Source organism: Phyllostomus hastatus, unplaced genomic scaffold (genome assembly GCF_019186645.2).
Source record: "Phyllostomus hastatus isolate PE091 unplaced genomic scaffold, TTU_PhHast_1.1 phas_contig_98, whole genome shotgun sequence".
In the NCBI taxonomy this organism is placed as follows: Eukaryota; Metazoa; Chordata; class Mammalia; order Chiroptera; family Phyllostomidae; genus Phyllostomus; species Phyllostomus hastatus.
In genome coordinates this window covers 2,516,899-2,536,741 of record NW_025333999.1, presented here as the reverse complement: position 1 = coordinate 2,536,741, position 19,843 = coordinate 2,516,899, and the positions used below count along the sequence as shown (strand labels likewise).

Genomic DNA, 19,843 nt, shown 5'->3' with positions numbered 1-19,843 from the left:
AACCTGGGGCCCCGGTTATTTCCGCTCCCAGCGGCCCCAAGACCGGAAGCGGAAGTGCGCTGGGGCAGCGGCAGCGTGGCCTTTGAAGGCTGTGCAGCGGTCCCCACGGCGTACTGCAGTGGGAGTGTCGCTGCAAGGTTTGCAGGTGTGGTCTGGCCCCTCGGGAGAGCAGGGGAGCACGGAGTCTCTGAACGGCCTGGCACAGCTGCTCTGGCCAAGGTCCCTCCTCCCCGTGGTCGCCCTGGGGCCGGGATGAGGCGCGCACACGTCTGCCTCGCAGCCGCACCACGCACTCCTCCGGCTGGCTACCTGGTGCTCAGGTAACCCGGTCTGGGAAGACCCAGCTCATTCCCAGCACTATCGGAAGGGAAATGACGAAGTGCAGTCCAGGTCCTGCAGCTCAGGAATGGTGACATCGGTCAGCCCCCGCCTTCACCCATCCTCCTGTATTCATAGGGCCCTACGAATAAACAGATAACTGTTTATAAGCAATTCAAGTTTTATTTAATATAACATTTCATATTACCTCACCTGCAATGGAAAAGTTAGGTCTAAGTCTACATGTGCAAATTGGTTTGAATGACTTGTCAAGTAAATTTTAAGAAAATGGAATGCATCCTCTACCAAGGGATGAATTAGATGACGAGATTTTTTTTTGCCCCCTGGTGACTGACGATTTGCAGTTCCTGAATTTAGGACCTGTTGACTTAGCTTTGTTGCCTTTTCCTTTCATTTCTCTTTTAATTTATGCCTTTGTGAATACCAGGCTTTTTTTTTTTTTCCCTGCGAGGTGAGAGTGTCTTAAGAAAAACTATTTCTCAATTATGTAACAAGTCTTATCATCAAGGAAAAATAAGCTGTTCAGTTCTCTTCACTTTGTCTCAGTTACCCCAAGCCTATAAATTACTATAGAGCTTCAAAACGTGTGGAACTCTAGGAAAAAGATGACATAGTTAATAGTGGGAATTGAAAATGAGTTGGCCATAAATGGGATTTTTTTCTTTTTAATAATAGGGTTAAAGCTCACTCTACTGAGAAATGAAAATATTAATTCTGGAGGAAAATTAAACATCAGATTTTAATTCGTGTTTGCAAAAAGAATACATATCTCATCTTGCCTTTTTAGTAAAAGGTGAAAGATTTATACCGTCTTAAGAGACACAGTATTATCTTGCCTTTTTAGAAAGAATTAATGTTCCTTAAAGACCTCTGAAATCTCTTGTGGATTGTGTTATATGAACAGACATTTAAAGTCTCTTTTATGTTGAGTTTTATGTTGTTACATTGTTTCATATGTCTGTACATGCGGGCATGTGCCGCCTTAGGCTGGCTGTGCTGAATTGTTTTGGGGGAGTGTTGATAGTTTGGCACATATCCTGGGAGTTCCCTGGATGGACTGGGTTCTGAACAGGGGGAAACACTGCCACCAAAATAGATACAGTGCTTATCTCCAGGGAGGTTTTATTCTAGCTGGGAAGACAGATTTTAAATTAATCATGGCAAAAGGTGGTATGGAAACATGGAACAGGAGAATTTGGGGAGGAGGTCAGGAAAAACAACTTAAAAAAGACAGGTATTTGAACCTAAAAGATGAGTTGTATATAGCTAGACAGGGGATCGGGGTGTGGAGTGGAAATGGAGAGGAGATTTGAGAGAACATTTTCAGATGACAGACCTCAGGCAGTACCAAGCCTAGTGCCTTCCAGCAGCCCAGGAGAGAATGGGAAAGGCAAAGTAGAGAAAATAAAGTATGGAATGGATGAGCTAGGTTGGAAAGGAAGACATGACTCTGAAGGTCATTGTAAACTTTGGGCCTTGCTCTAAGGCCACTGGGAAGAAACTGATCAGAGTTTTAAGTAGGGGGACAGCCATGATTTTGTTTGTAATTTAGATAAAACATCAGCTGTTGGATTGAGCACGGAATTTGGGATGAGCAGGGTCCATATATAGGAGTTTGGATAAGTTCAGGTTTCAAATGGTAGTTGGGTTTTGATGATGCTTGTGGAACTGGAAAAGATGCAGTGTTTGAGACATGTAGGAGGTAGAATTGAGAGAGCTTGGTAATTGATATATTCTCTCTACTGCATAATATTAAGTAGGTGTTGGCAAACTATGGCCCATGAGCCAAATCTGACCCAGTGCTGGTTTCTATAAGTAGTTTTATTGAAACACATTTTTCATGCGTTTCTTTTTAAAAATAAATATGTTTATTGACTTGAGAGAGAGAGAGAGAGAGAGAGAGTGTGATGTGAGAGAGAAACATTCATTGGTTGCCTCCCATACATGGCCCGATGGGGGATTGAACCTGCAACCTAGATATGTGCCCTTATGGGGACTCAAACCCCCAACTGAGCCACACTGGCCAGGGTGTTTTTATGTGTTCTTTATGGCTGTTTCCATGCTGCAAATGCAGTTAAATAGTTGTTATAGAGACTGTATGGCCCATAAATTCTAAGATATTTACTATCTGACCTTTTACAGAAAAAGTATAACTATAATATATAAAGATGCATCAAGTGCTATGCTGGTGGCAGAATTTGGGGTCCTCAAAAGAAATGGACATAGGCCTATACTTAGTTTGCATCATGGTTGGAGAGACAGGCAAAATCACCCAAACAAGTATATATAAAAATCACAACTGGATAAAGACAGTGGAGGAAAAGTAGAGGTTGTGAGAGGTATCTTGAGGGAATATGAGGACAGATGATCCTTTAGTTAGGTGAGAGTCAGTATTAGAAATGGTCAGGTGCCATGGTCTGGAAGGTGACGTGGGCCCAGTATGTTGCTTATTGGGTTTTTGCTTGGTGGCCCACCAAAATGGAATTTCCTGAGTTAAACCCCTGTTTGGTGTTCTGCTTCTGCCCTTATCTCTTTTTATACTTGGTCTCTTTTATTGCAGGGAGGATGCCTACTGAGACCTTCCACTCTGGCGCTGGTGTCATGGTGAGGCGTTGGGGAGCCAGGATGGTGGGGGTAGATAATTATGTACTCTGAGCTCTGTCCCCTCTTCCCTCAGCAGCAGCTGAGGAAGAAAGGGGAGGGGAAGTGTTGAGCATCTCCTGCCCTGTCCCAGGGGACCTGGCAACCTTTTTCAGTGCCTGACCTCAGGCGGGAGCTGACTTTGGAGGACAGGCTCTGGGCCTAATTCCCGAGTGTGGCTGCAGAACGGGGCTGGTTTAGAGTTGGCCGCAGAGCTCCTCTAGGGCCATCTTTTCTCTCCCTTGTGAGAACTACTGTAAATACATGATTGTAGAAATTCAAATTTAAACGCATGAAAATCCAATGAAATTAAAAAATTCAGTTTCTCAGTTGTCTGAGCCACATTTCTCCAGTGCTCAGTGGCCACACGTGCTGGCGGCTGCCCTTTGAGCAAGTGCAGACACAGAACATTCCCATTACCCCAGAGAGCTGAACTGGACAGAGCCTCTGGAGAGAATTCTGATGTTACAAGGCCATAGAGTGTTGCAGTTGTAATGGAAGTCCTATCTTAACATGCACAAAAGATTACTAAATGCTTATATAAGTCTTGGGAGGGGACCTAGGTACGGTATGAAAATGAAGTGATCAAATCCAAACTTCTGATGCCTCAAATAAGGAGGTTAGGAAAAACTCTCTAAGCTCAGATGTACAGGCTCTGCTATCACTGGTCGGCGATGTGATAAAGAGAGCCCAAACTTATACTTTTGGATTTGTCCAAAGGTTAAAAGAAAATAAATGTTTTTGGCTTGGTGGGCCATGTGATCTCTGTTGCAGCAACTGCTCACTTCTGCCTTTGTAGCACAAAAACACCCACAGAGATAGGTAACGGGCACGGCTGTGTGCTGATAAAACTTTATTTACAAAGACAAGTGGCAGGTGGGCTTTGCTGAGCTCCAGAATGGAGAGTGCCCCGTCTCAATGTTCTTGTGCTGGGTTTCCCTTCTTCAGAATGGTGGGGGTGGTCCTTGCTGAGCCAGAACATGTATGCTGTCTTAGGAATCAGTCACCTTCGAGGATGTGGCAGCGGGGCTCGTCCAGGAGTGGGAGTTGCTGGATGACGTGCAGAGGAACCTGTACAGATATGGAATACTGGACAACTGTCAGACCCTGGCTCCTAGGGGTAAGGCTGGCTCTAAAAGCTTAAATCCTGTGTGCTTAATAAGCGTCTGCCACATGACCAAGGAAGTGGTATAGGCTTCGTGGTGTTTACTGTTCATTGGTTTCCACAGGGTAACAGAGCTCCATCCATTGCATTGACTTAATTCTTTCCATAGGCAGGACTTGTATGGATCTCATTGACCTTGGCTTTAGGGCTTAGAGAACATTAGCCCCATGGGGCAGAGAGGAGTATGTTTGTAGTTTGGGCCCTTGTTAAAGAACTTCACTGAGTTCATTAGAAATTGGGTGTGATCACTTTGTAGTATTGTACTGTTCAGCATTTTGAACTGAAGTCCATGTAGAAGCTGGGTGGCCAATGGGGAAGTGTTTGTTTTCCTCTGCAAATCTTCCCTCACTCCCTTGCGCCCTCAGCACGTATGTCTTTCTCCATGAGCAGGGACACCACCATGCAAACCCAGGCTTGCCTCCCAGGTGGGGCCAAGAGAAGAGTTGAGGACAGCAGAACGAGGCATTCTCTGTGCCATGGGTGTGGGTGAGTATAAGGGGACACAGGGATCTTGTGACCCGCCCTGGTATGGGGGCAGTGTGCTAGAAAGTGTCAGTCTTAGAGCATTTCAAAGGCTCTCTATTTTGAGGGCAATAAGGCTATTTGGTGTGAGATTTCTCAAGGGAGTTGCTTTAGCTTTTCTTCTGTTTTTCACATTTTAGCTCTTTGGTCTCAGAAAAAGGTATGTTCCAAATTCCCTTTTTAAATTTTTTAAAATTATTTTATTTATTTATTTTTAGAGAGGGGGAAGGGAGGAAGAAAGAGAGGGAGAGAAATATCAATGTGTGGTTGCTTGTGCACCCCCCACTGGGGACCCAGTCTGCAACCCAGGCATGTGCCCTGACTGGGAATTGAACCAGCAACCCTTTGGTTCACAGGCCAGCACTCAGTCCACTGAGCCACACCAACCGGGGCCCAAATTCCCTATATCAAAAAAAATTATGATATTCACAACTCATAAAATTCAACCATTTAAACTGTGTAATTCAGTGGCTTTTAGTATATTTACAAAATTGTGCAACCATTACCACTATTTCACTGCAGAACATTTCCATCTCCACAACATGAAACCCTATGCCTATTATTGGTCATTCCCCACTCCCCTCCCTCCAGCCCTTGGCAGACACTAGTCTGCTTTCTGTCTCTGGATTTGCCTATTCTGATATTTCACATAAATGAAATCATGCAACACGTGGCCTTTGGTATCTGTCATCTTTCATTCAGCATCATGTTTTTAAGATTCATCCATGTTGTAGCATGTATCAGTGTTTCACTCTTTTTTTAAGGCTGAGTAATATTCCATTCTGTGAATAGACTACATTTTATTTACCCATTCATCTGTTGATGGACGTTTGGGTTGTTTCTACTTTTTGATGATGTGAATAGTGCTGTTGTGAACATTCATGTACAACATTTTATGTGGACGTGTTTTCAGTTCTTTTGAGTATACTTAGGAGTGAAATTGCTGGGTCATTTGGTAACCCTATGTTTAACTTTAAGGATCTACCGAACTGCTTTCTAAAAACAATGTTATGTTCCCACCAGCAGTGGATGAGGACTCTAATTTCTTTACCTCCTTACCTACACAAATTACCCAGTTCCTCTTTGAGTTGATCATTTCTATGTGCATTCTTTGTCTAATTGCTTTCTACTTGTTTCTCTGATAGTACCCTCTTTCAGCCTCACTTCTTATAGAATCTTTTGCTTGGAAAAATAGCCTTTCATTTCCCCCTTTTTTCCTGTCATTCCCAACTTCCGTACACAGCTCTACTCACTTTATTCACTCATGCCTTCTTCCCTTTCAGTACCTCCCCAAGTTTAGGTAAATATTTTTATTTTTTAAAAGATTTTATTTCTTTACCTTTAGAGAGAGGAGAAAGGAGGGAGAAAGAGAGGAAGAAAAACATCAATGTGTGAGAGACACATTGATCAGTTGCCTCTCGCATGCCCCCAGCTGGAAACCTGACCTGTAACCCAGGCTTGTGCCCTGACTGAGAATTGAACCAGCGACCTTTTAGTTTGCAGGCTGGCACTCAGTTTACTGAGCCACACCAGTCAGGGCAATATTTTTATTTTTTAAATTTATTTTATATATATATTTTCATTGTATTTTTTCCATTATCCTGTAGTCCTCTTAGGTTAGTATTTTTAAAAACCTATTTTTTTTGTCAATTTCATACCAATATTTCTTTCTGAAAAAAATTCCTTTTGTTTGTTTTTGGTTCCAATTTATTTTAGAATGGGAATCTCAATCTAAACCCAAAGACTCTACTGCTACACAGGATATTTTGGAGGAAAATTCATCCCATGATTTGCAAATGGTAAGATTCACAGTGAGTGGTCCTTTATTCTTTCTCAGTGGAGAAGTTGAAGAATATGTGAGTTGAAAATGCACCCCAGGACCAGGGAGACATTTGATGTGGGCACGTACTTAAGAATGTCCCCTTCCCACCTAGTGTATGAGGGGACACTGTGACTATAAATGAATATGACTATTCACATAGTCTGTGACTCATTAATTTGGGTAAATGCCACCAGTTGCTCATGACTCCGTCTTCCTAGACGATTCCCCCGAGTACACATTTCCATCAGGGCGAATGAGACATTGACTGTGTGAAAGGCGATTTACTCTGCAACAATCATGAGGAACATGCTGTCTGTTGGGGAAGCCCCAGGAAGGTTACACACGTGAGAAAGCCTGGTGGTGGAGCCTGCAGTGTCCTCAAAGAACTTGACCTGTATAAACAAGGCGTACCTCTTAAAATGCTGCAAACAGGGAACATCTCTGGGTGTGGCATGGATGCTGGCAAGCTTTTTGTCATCATTCACCCCTTGCCAGGGGCAAACTCCACCAGGAGAGAAGGCACCTGATGCTTTAACTGTGGTGGGAAAGGCTTCTGGAGGAATGATACCTGGACAGGAACAAGAGAACCTACAGGAGAGAGGGCCAGTCTGATTATAAAGAACGTGGGAAAGTTGTCAGGGATCCTTCCCTGTTTAAGAGACAAGTCGAGACTCCAGACTGGAAAAAAGCCCTTTTCAAAGTGGGAAAGAACCTTCAGAACCAGCTCGTACATTACAGTGCACGAGAAGGTACACACAGGGCACCTCCATCCTCACTTTGGCCCCGAGTTCCTGCTTTCCCAAACTGATGGAGCTTCCAAAGTTTGGGTTCTCATTCTTGGGGATTTTGAGGGTTAGGATTTGGGAAGAGGGACACACAGAGCCCAGCTTCACCCTTGGGCTGAACCTGCTTGTCTCAGAGCCAATGAGATCTCTGTGGTCCCTCAGTTTGCATACCTTGCCTTTGTTATGGATGGTGTTGGCCTCTTGGCATCATAGATGCTGGCCCAGTGGATGGGGTGGTGTGGCCCGGGTTGTAGAGACCTCAGTCCATTTTGTCCTCTTCCTTTGCCCTGAGCACAGGGAGCCTTACTCTGCACAACCTGATGGGAGCTGTTAGGCGGCCCAAATTGTCACCCCTGCACATCCTGCAATGGACTCCAGGGCTGCAGAGGCCCCCTCCTCCTCCCCAGGTCCTCGCTGTCCTTGGTCTACATTCTTGTTTAGGTAGAGGATGTTTCCTAGTAGCTGCTTGGGAAAGGGCATGTGGTGTTTGAGGACTTGATCTGCAAATGTGTTGCTGGAGCTGCTGGATTATAGGGCCATCATCTGATATGATCGGTGCAGCAACCCCATTACAAAGCATTCTGTGTCAGAGCCCTCAGTGGAGGCTTGCTGAGTGAAGGAATGGATAGGTAGGTGCTGGTGAAGGCATCTCTAGGCCCCTACCGTCTCCATGTCTTTTTAAAAAAATATTGTATTTATTTTTAGAGAGAAGGGAAGGGAGGGAGAAAGAGAGGGAGAGAAACATTGATTGGTTGCCTCTCACATGTGCTGCAGCTGGGTACCAAACCTGCAACCCAGGCATATGCCCTGACTGGGGATTAAACCGGTGACCTTTCACTGCACTTGGACCATGGGAGGGGAAGAAGGGGAAGGGTTTTACGGTGGACAGATCCTTTCTGGTTTCTGTGGCTCTTTCCTCTCAGCATGGGGCTCCAGCACCTTCCGTAGAACTCCGGTCCGACTCAGTAGTGGGCACTGAGTGTGGGAGAGGAGGTTCCTCTCCTGTGGCATCTGTGCCCCAGGAAACAGGTGCTTACAGAATGTTCTAAGTGGGCAGAGGAGATCCACTTCCAGACAAATGTAGAGAAATTGAGCAGTTCATTCCTGAAGACATATAACCTGCCAAGCTGGATTTGGACCTAAATCCAGGCCTAACTCCTGAGACCACCATCTCAGCCACCAGGATATACTGCCTGAGGTCACACGACCCTCCATTTGGTTGATGGTGCTGACTCTTCAGCTAGCCCTTCTACCATTCTTGTGTCACTAGCCTTGTCCCAATCACTGAGGCCCACTGTGGTAGTTCTGAGGCCTCTCTGTAGCATGGGAGTAAGTGTTAGCAGCCAGGGCCAGACAGAGGCCCTGTAGCCTCCTCTTTGTGGTCAGTGAGGCCAGTGGAGGGGCTGGGAGTTGCTCTTAGAAGAGCCCTGTCTGTTGTATAGAATTCCACTGTGTAAATGTACCATAGTATTTTGATCCATTCATTTACTGATGGGCATCTAGGTTGCTTCCAGCACATGGCTATTGTAACTTGTGCTGCTATGAACATTGGGGTGCATAGGTTCTTTTGGATTGGTGTTTCAGGGTTCTTAGTATATAATCCTAGCAGCAGAATTGCTGGGTCAAAAGGCAGATCCATTTTTAGTTTTCTGAGAAAATTCCATACTGTTTTCCATAGTGGTTGTACTAGTCTGCAGTCCCACCAACAGTGCACTAGGGTCCCCTTTTCTCCACATCCTCTCCAACACTTGTTTGTTGCTTTGTTTATGATGGCCATTCTGACCAGTGTGAAGTGGTATTTTATTTTGGCTTTAATTTGCATCTCTCTGATAGCTAGCGATATTGAGCATCTTTTCATGTGTCTCCAGATCCTCTGTATGTCCTCCTTGGAGAAGTGTCTGTTCAAGTCCTTTGCCCATTTTTTAATTGGGTTGCTTTTCTTCTTAGAGTGGAGTAGTGTAAGTTCTTTATATATTTTGGAGATTAAACCCTTGTCTGAGGTATCATTGGCAAATATGTTTTCCCATATGGTAGGTTCTCTTTTTATTTTAATACTGTTTTCATTAGCTGTGCAGAAGCTTTTTATATTGCAACAGCATGGATGGAACTGGAAAGCATTATGTTAAGCGAAATAAGCCAGGCAGTGAAAGACAAATACCATATGATCTCACCTTTAACAGGAACTTAAACAATAAAACAAATGAAGCAAAATATAACCAAAGACACTGAAATAGAGAACAGGCTGACAGTGACCAGAGGGGAGAGCTGAGGGAATTTCAGGGGAAAAGGGGAAGGGTTTGCAGGAACAAGTATAAAGGAACATGGACAAAAACTAGGGGTGGGGGTGGAAATGGGAGGGCGATAGGGAGGGCTGGGGCGGGATTGGCTGGGGTGGGAGTAAAAGACAGAAAACTGTACTTGAATAACAATTAAATTAAAAAAAAAGGAGCCCTAAAGGAAACCGAGGAAGGGGTGTCTGTGGGCTCAGTCTTCCTGTGCCGCCTCTCCACAGCCCCCGGCTCCTGGAGGCTAGACACTTGTTCTTGGCTGGATCCACAGCGTCCACACTAACAGTGCTCAGTCAGTATGTTGAACAAATAGGCTGTACTCCTAAAAAACTTATTTTTCAAGAGGAATAATCTGTGTCGAGATTACTTGGATGAAAACGTTTGTCTCAAAATGTACCCATGGGACTTTAATTTATGGAGGTGACTGATTACTCAGAGAGACTGGTGCCACCGATTTTTTTGACTTGAATTTCTTCAGAGCAGAGGGCTTGCCATGCCAGTGGGGCCACACAGGGAAAACGTCCGGGTCACTGAAGAGGCAGAAAGGGGTGAAGGAGGAGTTTAGGTCAGAGCCTGTATGAGGGTTTCCACAGGGCAGGACAAACAGGATTGGTAAGTTCGAATAATTCCAGGAGGCCTTGGGCCCAGGGGCTCCCCTAGTTGTCTGGTACCTGGCCTGGGTGATTTAGGACGGAGGAGTATTGCCTTGTGTCAGAGGTGGCTAAGGAGTGGTTCTGGGTGACAGGGAAGATGTAAACAGCTGTGGCCCGTAGTTTGGCCCTCTGAGTGATGGATGCTAAATAGATAAATACAGACCACGGTTCACTTTTAAACCAAGGGCTTCCAACCTTTCTGTGGTTGAACATCCTGTAGTCCCTCTGAGGGCTTGTGGCCTAACCTCTGTCCAGGGCCCCCAGAACCAGAAGGGGGTCAGGTCCACCGTGATTTGCCCTCAGACCCTTGGAGACTTGGTGGTGGCTGGTGCCCTCAGTGGAATAAAAGAGTCATTGGGTCTGGAACTGCCAGACCCATGTGCCCCTACTTCTGACTTCACTACCCCTAAACCAAAGGTCTCTGAGGCTGAAAACAGCCTCAGTGCTACCTCTGTCCTGCTCAGCATTCTCCATGTTCTTTTTTTAGGAGCTAGGACTGGATCTGAGGATGTGGACCTGGCCCACGATGGGGGAGAGGGGAATCTTTTCATCTCCCGAGGACCAGCCAGCTATCTGGGAGTCGCCTTGGCCTTCTGGATACACAGTAAGCCTGGGGGGTGGTATGTTGCAGGGGCTTCAACCAGTAAGGCCTGGGGTGCAGGATTTCTGTTAATGAGGAGGCCGGAGGGGAAGGAGGCATTCAGGGCCCACTGTTGGGAACTGAGAACATGCTGGAGGTCCAGGCTTAGCTCCCGATAAGAACTGAACAGGCCCGCCCGAGCATTTCTGCATGGAAGGCAAATCTAGAAGGTGGCAGGTGACAGGAGCTACCACCCTGGCCCTGCCTCTCTTGGTCTAGCTTTTCTTCCTTCACTTCCTACCCTCACACCCATCCTGTCTGTGGTCAGGAAACCTATAGGAATGAGCAGGTCCTGCGATCTGAGGGCTCCATGAGGACTGTCTAGGCTGGTGACCAAGAGTATTTGAGAGGGACACTTTAGGATGTGCCCCGCCCTGAGGAGAAGGGGCCCATCCCCTTCCTGAGGGATGTGTTGCGTTTACTTCCCACCTACCACCAAGTCCTATAGCTTTTCTGTCAAACCATAACCTACCTGGGACTGCTCCTCCTGTCTCCACTGTCTCCACCCTGCCAGATTCACCATTATACCCCTACCCACCCCAGCTGGAACTACTTTTAATAGGCTCCTGCTTCCACAGGTCCCACTCTGGGACACAGGCCAGAGGTGTCTCTCAGTGGTGCAAGTCAGGTCAGATTCCTGAGGGAGCAGCCACCACTAGAGCAGCATTTGAATCCTTTCACCCACAAAGGGGTGTCCTTTCAGAAATAACTTTCTAACTGCCCTCATTTGCACAGGTCCACCCTGCACCCACACTCTATCCCTCAGCCTGCTGGCACCCACTGCCCACTTTGCTTCAGTGTTCCTCTCACAGCTGGAGGCTGCTCAGAGGAGTCCTCCTGTGCTGGGGCCCCTCCTCTCTAGCCTTCTAGGAGTTGCAGTTCTTGAAGAATTCGGCAGATCTGGGCAGATAATCAGGGCATGTCCTTTTATCAGTATGTTCCCCAAATGAGGAAATGCAGGTCGTGCAGATTCAGTCAGAGTGAGCAGGTGTGAGCGGATCCCATTGACCACCAACCGACTCTAATCTGTCCCTGTCACTGTCCAGGGGCTGAAGGCGACTGTGCAGACTCAAAGGGTGGCCACATGGGACTCTGCACCGGGCACCTCCAGCCCTTGTAGGGCCAGAGCTTCTGGTAAGTGAGAACCAGGTGGTATCATAGTCGAATGGCCTGGCTTTCCTGTGGGAACTTGCACCTGCAGCCTTCATCTCCTCTGACTGCCGGCATTGCCCTGCACCACTGGGAGACAGTACATGAAGGCCTCTCGTGATCTATGCGTTTGGGGGGAAAGGCACTTTAACAGTCCTCAGTTATTTATTTATTTTTTGTCCCAGATCTTTCTTTTAAGAAAGAGCAGGCCCCACTGAGCTGTGGCAAATGGCCAGTCCTCTCTTCGGGAGAGATTAAATCTTCATGACACAATTATGATGATGATGGAGATTATAGCTGAGTTCCTATACATGGCACGTGTTTTAAATGAACTTTTAAAAAATGAGGTTAAAAGGCACATTTACTGAGATGTAGGGGAAAAATTTATGTGGAGGACAGATAACATGTTAACTTTAATTTCAGGCTCTGGATTAGGTCATAGTTACTGTATCATTTAGGTGGCCAAATGTGATGTTTGGAGAAGGTTTGGAGAGAGAATTTCAGGCCTAGAAACAGTTTCTGGAAAACCCCTCGGGGGAGAGAGCCTGGCATGCACAGGGGCCCATGGCAGTCTGTGGGAAGGGGGCACAGGGAAGTGGGGTGAGCTGACTGGAGAGTGAGTGGGCTGCAGATCCTTCGGTGCCTGGGAATGTGAGAAAAGAACCCTGGCTCATGTCCTAACACTTCTGGAAGGTAGGGATGCATTAGGTGAGTGGGCCCATGCACCTGTGGTCCTAGCAGAAGCCTCTAGCACCTGGGAGGATGGTGAGTCTCAGGGAGGATGTGAGTGGTGGATGAAGGCAGTTAGGAAAGGAATGGTGGTGGCCTAGACTTGATATGGGTGAGGAGTCGATGTGGTGGGGGTCCCTAAGACCATTCTCAGGTTTGATGACTTACTAGGAGGCCTCACAGGGTGCAGCATACAGTTGTGCACATGGCCATGGTTTGTTACAGGGAAAGTATACAAAGCAAAATCAGCCAAGGAAAAGGGCTCATGGGGTAAAGTCTCGAGGGAATCAAGCACAAGCATCCAGACCCCTCTCCCAGCAGAATGACATGGGATGCACTTAATTCCCTACAACGTGCAGGGACAACAGGTGTGAAGTGTTATCTGCCAGGAGGCTCATTCGGTACCCAGAGATTTTACCCAAGGCTGGGCACGTGTGTGCCCTCTGCCCAGAGCATGCCTATACTCCAGACTCCTAGAAGGAAAGCAGGCATGGAGCACAGGCTGTACTGTACAAACACTTTAAGCAGAGTGCACTCCTCTTATCAGTGAGGGTGGTGGGAACCCTCTTGAAATCCAAGTTTGAAGACTGAAGCCAGGGGTCTGACCCTGCCATCAGCCTTGCTAAGGAGCACAAAGCTGCTGTATTAAGTCTTATCTGCATGGTAGGGAAGGATGGAACATTCATTCCTAGACATGCAGGTCAAGTTGAGATAGTTTTGGTGAGTTTTGTGTCTATACATTTAGCAGATGAGGCAGAGCGTTTATGTGCCAAGCATGGTGTGGGGGACAGAGTTGTGACATCTGAGTCACGAGGGAGTGACATTTATGTGGATCCAAGAGGGAGGAAGGTGTGACTGGCATGAGCCCTGGAGAGGGCCAGGTTAGGAGGAAAGAAAATGGGTGGGTGGGGTTGGGGAGCTGTGGGTGCCTCATGTAGAGAGGTCACGACTCATTGTTTGTGGATTAGCTGTTGGGGTCTGTTGAGTGTCAGAGGGGGGTGAGATTTCTCATCTAAGGCAGGGATGTCATTTCCTGATATTGGGAACACTCGAGGAGGAACAGACTTGGGAAGAAGGTGGTGAGTGCATGTTTTTTTTTTAGGGGGGCAGTAAAACAAGAGAAATTAATGCGTCATAGTTCTAAGGGCACAGAAGTCTGAAATCGAGGTGTTGTCAGGCTTGTGCTTCCTGTGAAATCTGGTCCTTCCTTGACTCTATTCTGGCTTCTGGTGCTTGTGGCATCCTTGGTGTTCCTTAGCTTGTAGACTTATTGGTCCTGTCTCTGCCTGCATGGCCACATGGCTGTCTCCCCACATGTGTCCCTGTTTCTGTGTCTCTTTTCCTCTTTTTGTAATGACACCAGTCATTGGATTGAGGGCCCACTCTTCTCCATGGTACTTCAACCTAAGTCATTACATCTGCAAAACCCCTGTAATTCAAATAAGGTCACATTCTGATGTACCGGGAGTTAGAACTTCCTCTTTCACTGGGAAGCAGAATCCAACCCATAACAGTCTGCTTTTGGCTTCCCCCAAATATATGTCCTCCCCGCATGCAAAATACACTCACATGATCCCAACATTCCCCAAATTTTTACCCATCCCAGCATCAAGTCCAAGTCTAAAACCTCATCTAAATCTCATCAACTCAGAAAGTCACAAATTTCATCATGCAAATCATCCAAATCAGGTAAGAGGGTTAGACTCAGGGTGTGGTCCAGCCTGGGGGCAAACTGTCTCTCCATCTGTGAACCTGTGAAACCAGAGGAGGGCATCTCTGCATCCAGAATACAAGGGTAGGATAGGCTCAGGACAGACATTTCCATTCCCAGTGTGAGAGAAGAAAGGGGTCCTGGGTCCCAAGCCAGTTCAAAACCCAGCAGGACAATATCAAAGCCTGGGAACAATCCTTTGTGGCTCTTTGAAGCTCTGTCCTCTGCCTGCTTGGGCAACAGCCCTGCTCTCTGGCTCATTCTGGATATTCTGTTCTGGTTCCCCTAGATAGGTGGGTGGAGAGATTAGAGCCAGGGGTTGGGTGTCTGGGTCTGGAGTTCAGATGTGAGTCAGCCTGCAGATCTGGGCCTTGTGAAGTTGAGTTGGGAACTGAAGCCTAGAGGAGGAGGTTGGCAGCTGAAGCAGAGAGGGCTGAGGGGGATGAGAAGAGGAAGGTCTGGCACATGGGCATGCTAGCCAGAGATGAGGTGGAAGAGGAGCTTGTACAGAAGACTGAGAAGAGGACTGGGTGTGTGGGTGCTGTGTGTGGCCCTGTGAGTGTGTGCATACAAGTGTGTACACACGTGGTCATTACCATCAGGGTGGGTAGCCCTGGGGCCTGTGAGTGAGCTCACTGGGCCTCACAGCTCTCCTCTTCTTCTCTAGCTCTGCCTGCTCAGGACCCCGAGTGGCTGCAGGGGGAGAGAGTGGATAAAGAAGGTGTGGTTCCCGGGGTGCCATCCACCTGTGTACAGGTGAAGAAGACATCCTTCTTGCTTTTCTTTCTTGCTTTGCTTCCTTGTCCTCTTCCCATGGCCTGGAGCTTCTCGACCCCACAGAGCTGGTATCCAGGCACCAGGCGCAGGGCCTGTCACAGCCAGTGGAGGCCAGCTCAGGTAGTAATGCCAGCCCCAGTCACACCTTCCCCAGGCTGTCGAGTGTCATATGCTGCTGAACGTCAGGAGGGAAAACAAAGGAAGGGTGTTATCTGCCCTCTTCTTATAACCTCCTTGGTCTCCTGGAGCAAACGTCTCTCTCTTGCCTGCAGGAGGCTCAGCTCTGCTGGACCCTGGGGCTGGTGGGGAATACAACTGCAAGGGCTTCCTGGCTAGTTGTCAGTAGCTAAGTCCTGTCATGAAGTTGAAGTCCTTTGACGCTATGCCTCTGGATGCTCTCCCTTTGGAAGGGAAGAATAGAGAGAAGAGTTTTAGTTTTGAGGCTTTTGCCAAGGGACAGATTCCAAGGTACTTCAGAGCCCCATCTGAAAATCCTCTGCATTGTGGCTCCCTGCCCCAGGCTTGCCCGCTCCCCATCATCCTCTTGAGTATTGGCAGAGATGGCACCTGACCCAGCCTGGTGGGTGTGCATTTTAGGAACCAGTCACCTTTGCAGATGTGACCGTGCTCTTCACCCCTGAAGAATGGAGGTTTCTAGACTCTGCACAGAGAAGCCTGTACAGAGACGTGATGCTGGAGAACTACAGGAACCTGGCCTTAGTGGGTAAGGCTGTCTCATCACTTCATCCACACACACCCAGCAAGTGTGGGTTCCTGGAACTGAGAGGTGAAAAGACAGACAAGTCCTGACGTCATGGTGCCTACAGTGTAGTGGCTTCCCCTTGGAAATGAAGGTCTGTCTGCTGTGTCAGGCTTCTCAAATAGCTAGGCTCTCGGTTTTGGGGACCAGAATGTCACAGTGTCCCCAGAGACCCAGTGAGGGAGCTTGTTTCTTAGTGGATTAGCTCTGCTGTACCCATCAGGATTTAGGTGTGCTCACCTCACTGCTCCCACCCAGGCGCCCCTAAAGCCTGTCAGCCCTGGTTTTGGGGCAGGTGCAGTCTGCCCACCCATTCATCTTTCCCCACAACCAGGAGGTCAATTATGCACACTCAGTACCTTTTCCTATTTGGGGCAAAGAGAAGCGATGTGGACCACTGAGAGAGGAATCTTCCTAGGAACTGGAACAGGTGAACACCAGGCAGGTGAGTGGAGCGCAGCTGAGATCGGTAAGATGAATGTTAGATTTGGAAAGTGTCAGTCAGGGAAATACTTTCAATGCCTTTGACAGAAGAGGCCGTTGTTTGAGCTTCCTTAGTGAGTTCCACCTTTCTTCCTTTCCCATTTCCTCTTTTTATCTTCAATACTTTGCTCTGGCTCTATAGAAGGATTTTATCCTACTTGCTTTTCACATTTAGCATTTCCATGTAGAGTTCATGCAGTTCCTCCCCACTGTAGGTTGTTAATACTTTTTCTCAACATCAGTTCCAATCATAGTAAATTATCTACTATTTCTGTCCTTCGTTTCTGTGAGTACACAACTCTTCACATAGCAAATGCCTTAAAATTTTCCTTTACTCTGATACATTCCTCCTTTTCACCATTTCTTTCCATATATAAGATCAGTATTTAAAAAAATACTCTGCATGTGCCTAGCTTGGTTTTTTGGTTCACTTGGTCTTACAGTTTCCTTCTCTGTACACTTACTGTTTTTCCTTCTTAATTCATTTCAGAACCTCAGCTTCAACCCCAAGAGTCCATTGTTAACCAAGGTATTTTTGCAGAGATCCCATCCATTGGTCTGAGGAAGGTAAGGTACACAAAGACTCTTCTTGGTCCTCTATGGTAGGAAAAGTCTGGGGTTGTTGTTGGTCAGAAAAACAGCCCTGGCTGGTGTGGGTCAGTGGATTGAGTGCTGGCCTGTGAACCAAAAGGTTGCCGGTTCAATTCCCAGTCAGAGCACATGTCTGGGTTGTGGGCCAGGTCCCCATCTGGGGGCATGGGAGGGGAACCATTGGATATTTCTTTCCATATCAGTGTTTTATGTCCCTTTCTTTCTTCCTTCCTTCCCCTGTCTTAAAAATAAATAAATATATAAAAAAAGAAAAACAGCACTAGAGGCTAGAGAGAGATTCAAGGCAAGGGGTGCTCACCCAGGAGAAACCTGTTTCTTGGAAGAGAGTCTTTGAGTCATGAAATGAGAGAAATCTTGAAATGGAGATCAAGGCATATATTGACAGAGTTCTCACACTTAACCATGTTCATGAATGGGACACAGACATAGTGCATTTAAAACTTAGTGAAGCCTGAAATGGTGTGGGTTGGTCAGTTAGGTTGGCTGGGGGTGTGTGAGAAACAACTGACGGATATTTCTCATCATCTTTCTTCTTCCTTTCCCCTCTCTAAACAAACAGACAAACACACAAATGAATGTAGTGTAGCTTTAAGCAATTCAGAAAAAATTTACATCTAAGAAGCCCCGTGAAAGAAATGGACATGATGGCTCTTTGTGGTGTCACATTCACTTGACAGAACATAGGTAGAAATATACAGACACACAAAAGTGGTGAAAGCTTCAGCTGTAGAAATGCCTTGATTTCATACACAGTTCACTTGGAGGAGAATGTTGATTGTAACAAAGTCTTTGGTCTTTGCATTTTCCTCATTTGACAGGAGCAGCCTCCACCTGGGGAAAAACTCTGCACATATAATGAACTTGGGAAAACCTTCAACAGTATTAAACAACTTTTTCAGTATGAGAGAATTCATGCTGGAGGCAACCCCTACAAGTGCCACGAAGGTGGGGAAACCTTCCAAACTACTCACCTAATAGTGGGTAAGAAGATCCATAGTGGAGATAAAACCTATGCATGTAACAGATGTGAAAAATCCTTCAGATACAGCTCTGACCTTATCAGGCACGAGAAGACCCACACCTCAGAGAAGTGCTTTGAATGTGAGGAGTGTAGGCACGCCTTCAAGTACTCCTCAAATCTGCGGCGCCACATGAGGATTCACACTGGAGAGAAACCCTTTGAGTGCAGTCAGTGTGGGAAAACCTTCACGAGGAACTTCAACTTGATTTTGCACCAGAGGAACCACACAGGTGAGAAGCCCTATGAATGTAAGGACTGTGGGAAAGCTTTTAACCAGCCGTCCTCTCTGAGGAGCCACATGCGGACTCACACTGGAGAGAAGCCCTTCGAGTGCAGTCAGTGTGGCAAAGCCTTCAGGGAGCATTCGTCCCTGAAGACTCATTTGCGGACTCACACCAGAGAGAAACCATACGAGTGCAGCCAGTGTGGGAAGCCCTTTCGGACGAGCACCCATCTGAACGTTCACAAGAGGATCCACACGGGGGAGAAACTTTATGAGTGTACCACTTGTGGTCAGGTGTTGAGTCGTCTCTCCACCCTCAAGAGTCACATGCGAACCCACACTGGAGAGAAGCCCTATGTGTGCCAGGAATGCGGGCGAGCCTTTGGTGAGCCCTCATCCCTCAGGAAACACGCGAGAACCCACACTGGCAAGAAGCCCTATGCATGTCAGGTATGTGGGCGGGCCTTTGGCCAGTCTTCACACCTTATGGTGCACGTGAGAACCCACACTGCAGGGAGACCCTATGAATGTAATCAGTGTGAGAAGGCCTTCAGGCACAGCTCTTCACTTACTGTGCATAAGAGGACCCACGCCAGGAGAGAAAATGTCAGGAATGGTTGCCTGCCTTTATCAGCATCTCATACATTTGGTGGGCCCCTTGCTAATTAACTTCCAGTTTGTAAAAATAGAAACATTTGGGCCTGTGATCATTTCTCATAGTACTTGTTTAGCTACTATATCACTTGTTTTGGTGTCTAATTTCATTTTTGTTAGATTCTAAATTTTGTCTTAGTTGCCATTATGATTAAATCTTTGACTCTTATTTGGGATTTGATTTTAAAATAACTGTACATGGTTATATTGTTGTAGAGGTATAATTACTTATAGTGGAATACATAAACCTTGTGAGTTCAATGGGTTTGACAGATGTATACATACATGTAACCAACACCCATTGAATACATAGATCATTTCTGTCATTCTGGAAAGTTCCTGCATATGTCTGGGAGTTTTACAGTTGCCTTTTTATTGCTGCTTATAATTCAGTTATGTTGTGAGCAGAGTATGTGGTCTTTGTGTTGTTGAATCTTAGGTATTTGTTGAGATTTGCTTTTTGGTCTAGTGTGGCACATTCTAATAGTTGCTAACCAAAATTCCTTACAATATAACTTAGTTGTTCTTTGTTCAGATTGGTAATGTGCTCTGTGAAAAAAACCTCCATGGTCCCACCCTCCTGCAGTCAGAGAAGGCCATGCGCCCCAGTGCTGGTCAGCATGAGAAGCTGCTGCATATGACTCCTGGGAAAGAGGTGGGAAAGGAGTGGTGTCATTCAACCAGATGCTTCCACTTGCCTTTTGTGCAAACAGACATGATGTCCAGTGCTAGAGGATAAAAGCCACCAGCTAAAGAGAGTGTGGCCAGAGGTCACAACCATTCTAGTTCCCCAGTTGGTGTCTTTATGTGTCTGCACCAGCCCTGGACTGTTTATTCCTGGACATGTTGCTAGATGAAGAGGATGCACTT

At 46.7% G+C, this 19,843-nt stretch overlaps 1 protein-coding gene across 1 annotated transcript; it reads left to right on the top strand.

The window, feature by feature from the left end:
• The first annotated feature begins 74 nt into the window (after positions 1-74).
• ZNF333 (zinc finger protein 333) lies at positions 75-19,509 on the top strand. The gene is made up of 12 exons (XM_045853065.1): positions 75-320; positions 2,900-2,943; positions 3,976-4,099; positions 4,535-4,630; positions 6,383-6,465; positions 10,702-10,818; positions 11,901-11,988; positions 15,111-15,199; positions 15,818-15,944; positions 16,315-16,425; positions 16,954-17,030; positions 17,894-19,509. The coding sequence occupies exons 2-12, from the start codon at positions 2,905-2,907 to the stop codon at positions 18,986-18,988; spliced, it is 2,046 nt and encodes a 681-aa protein (XP_045709021.1). The 5' UTR covers positions 75-320; positions 2,900-2,904; the 3' UTR covers positions 18,989-19,509.
• Positions 19,510-19,843: the final 334 nt, after the last annotated feature.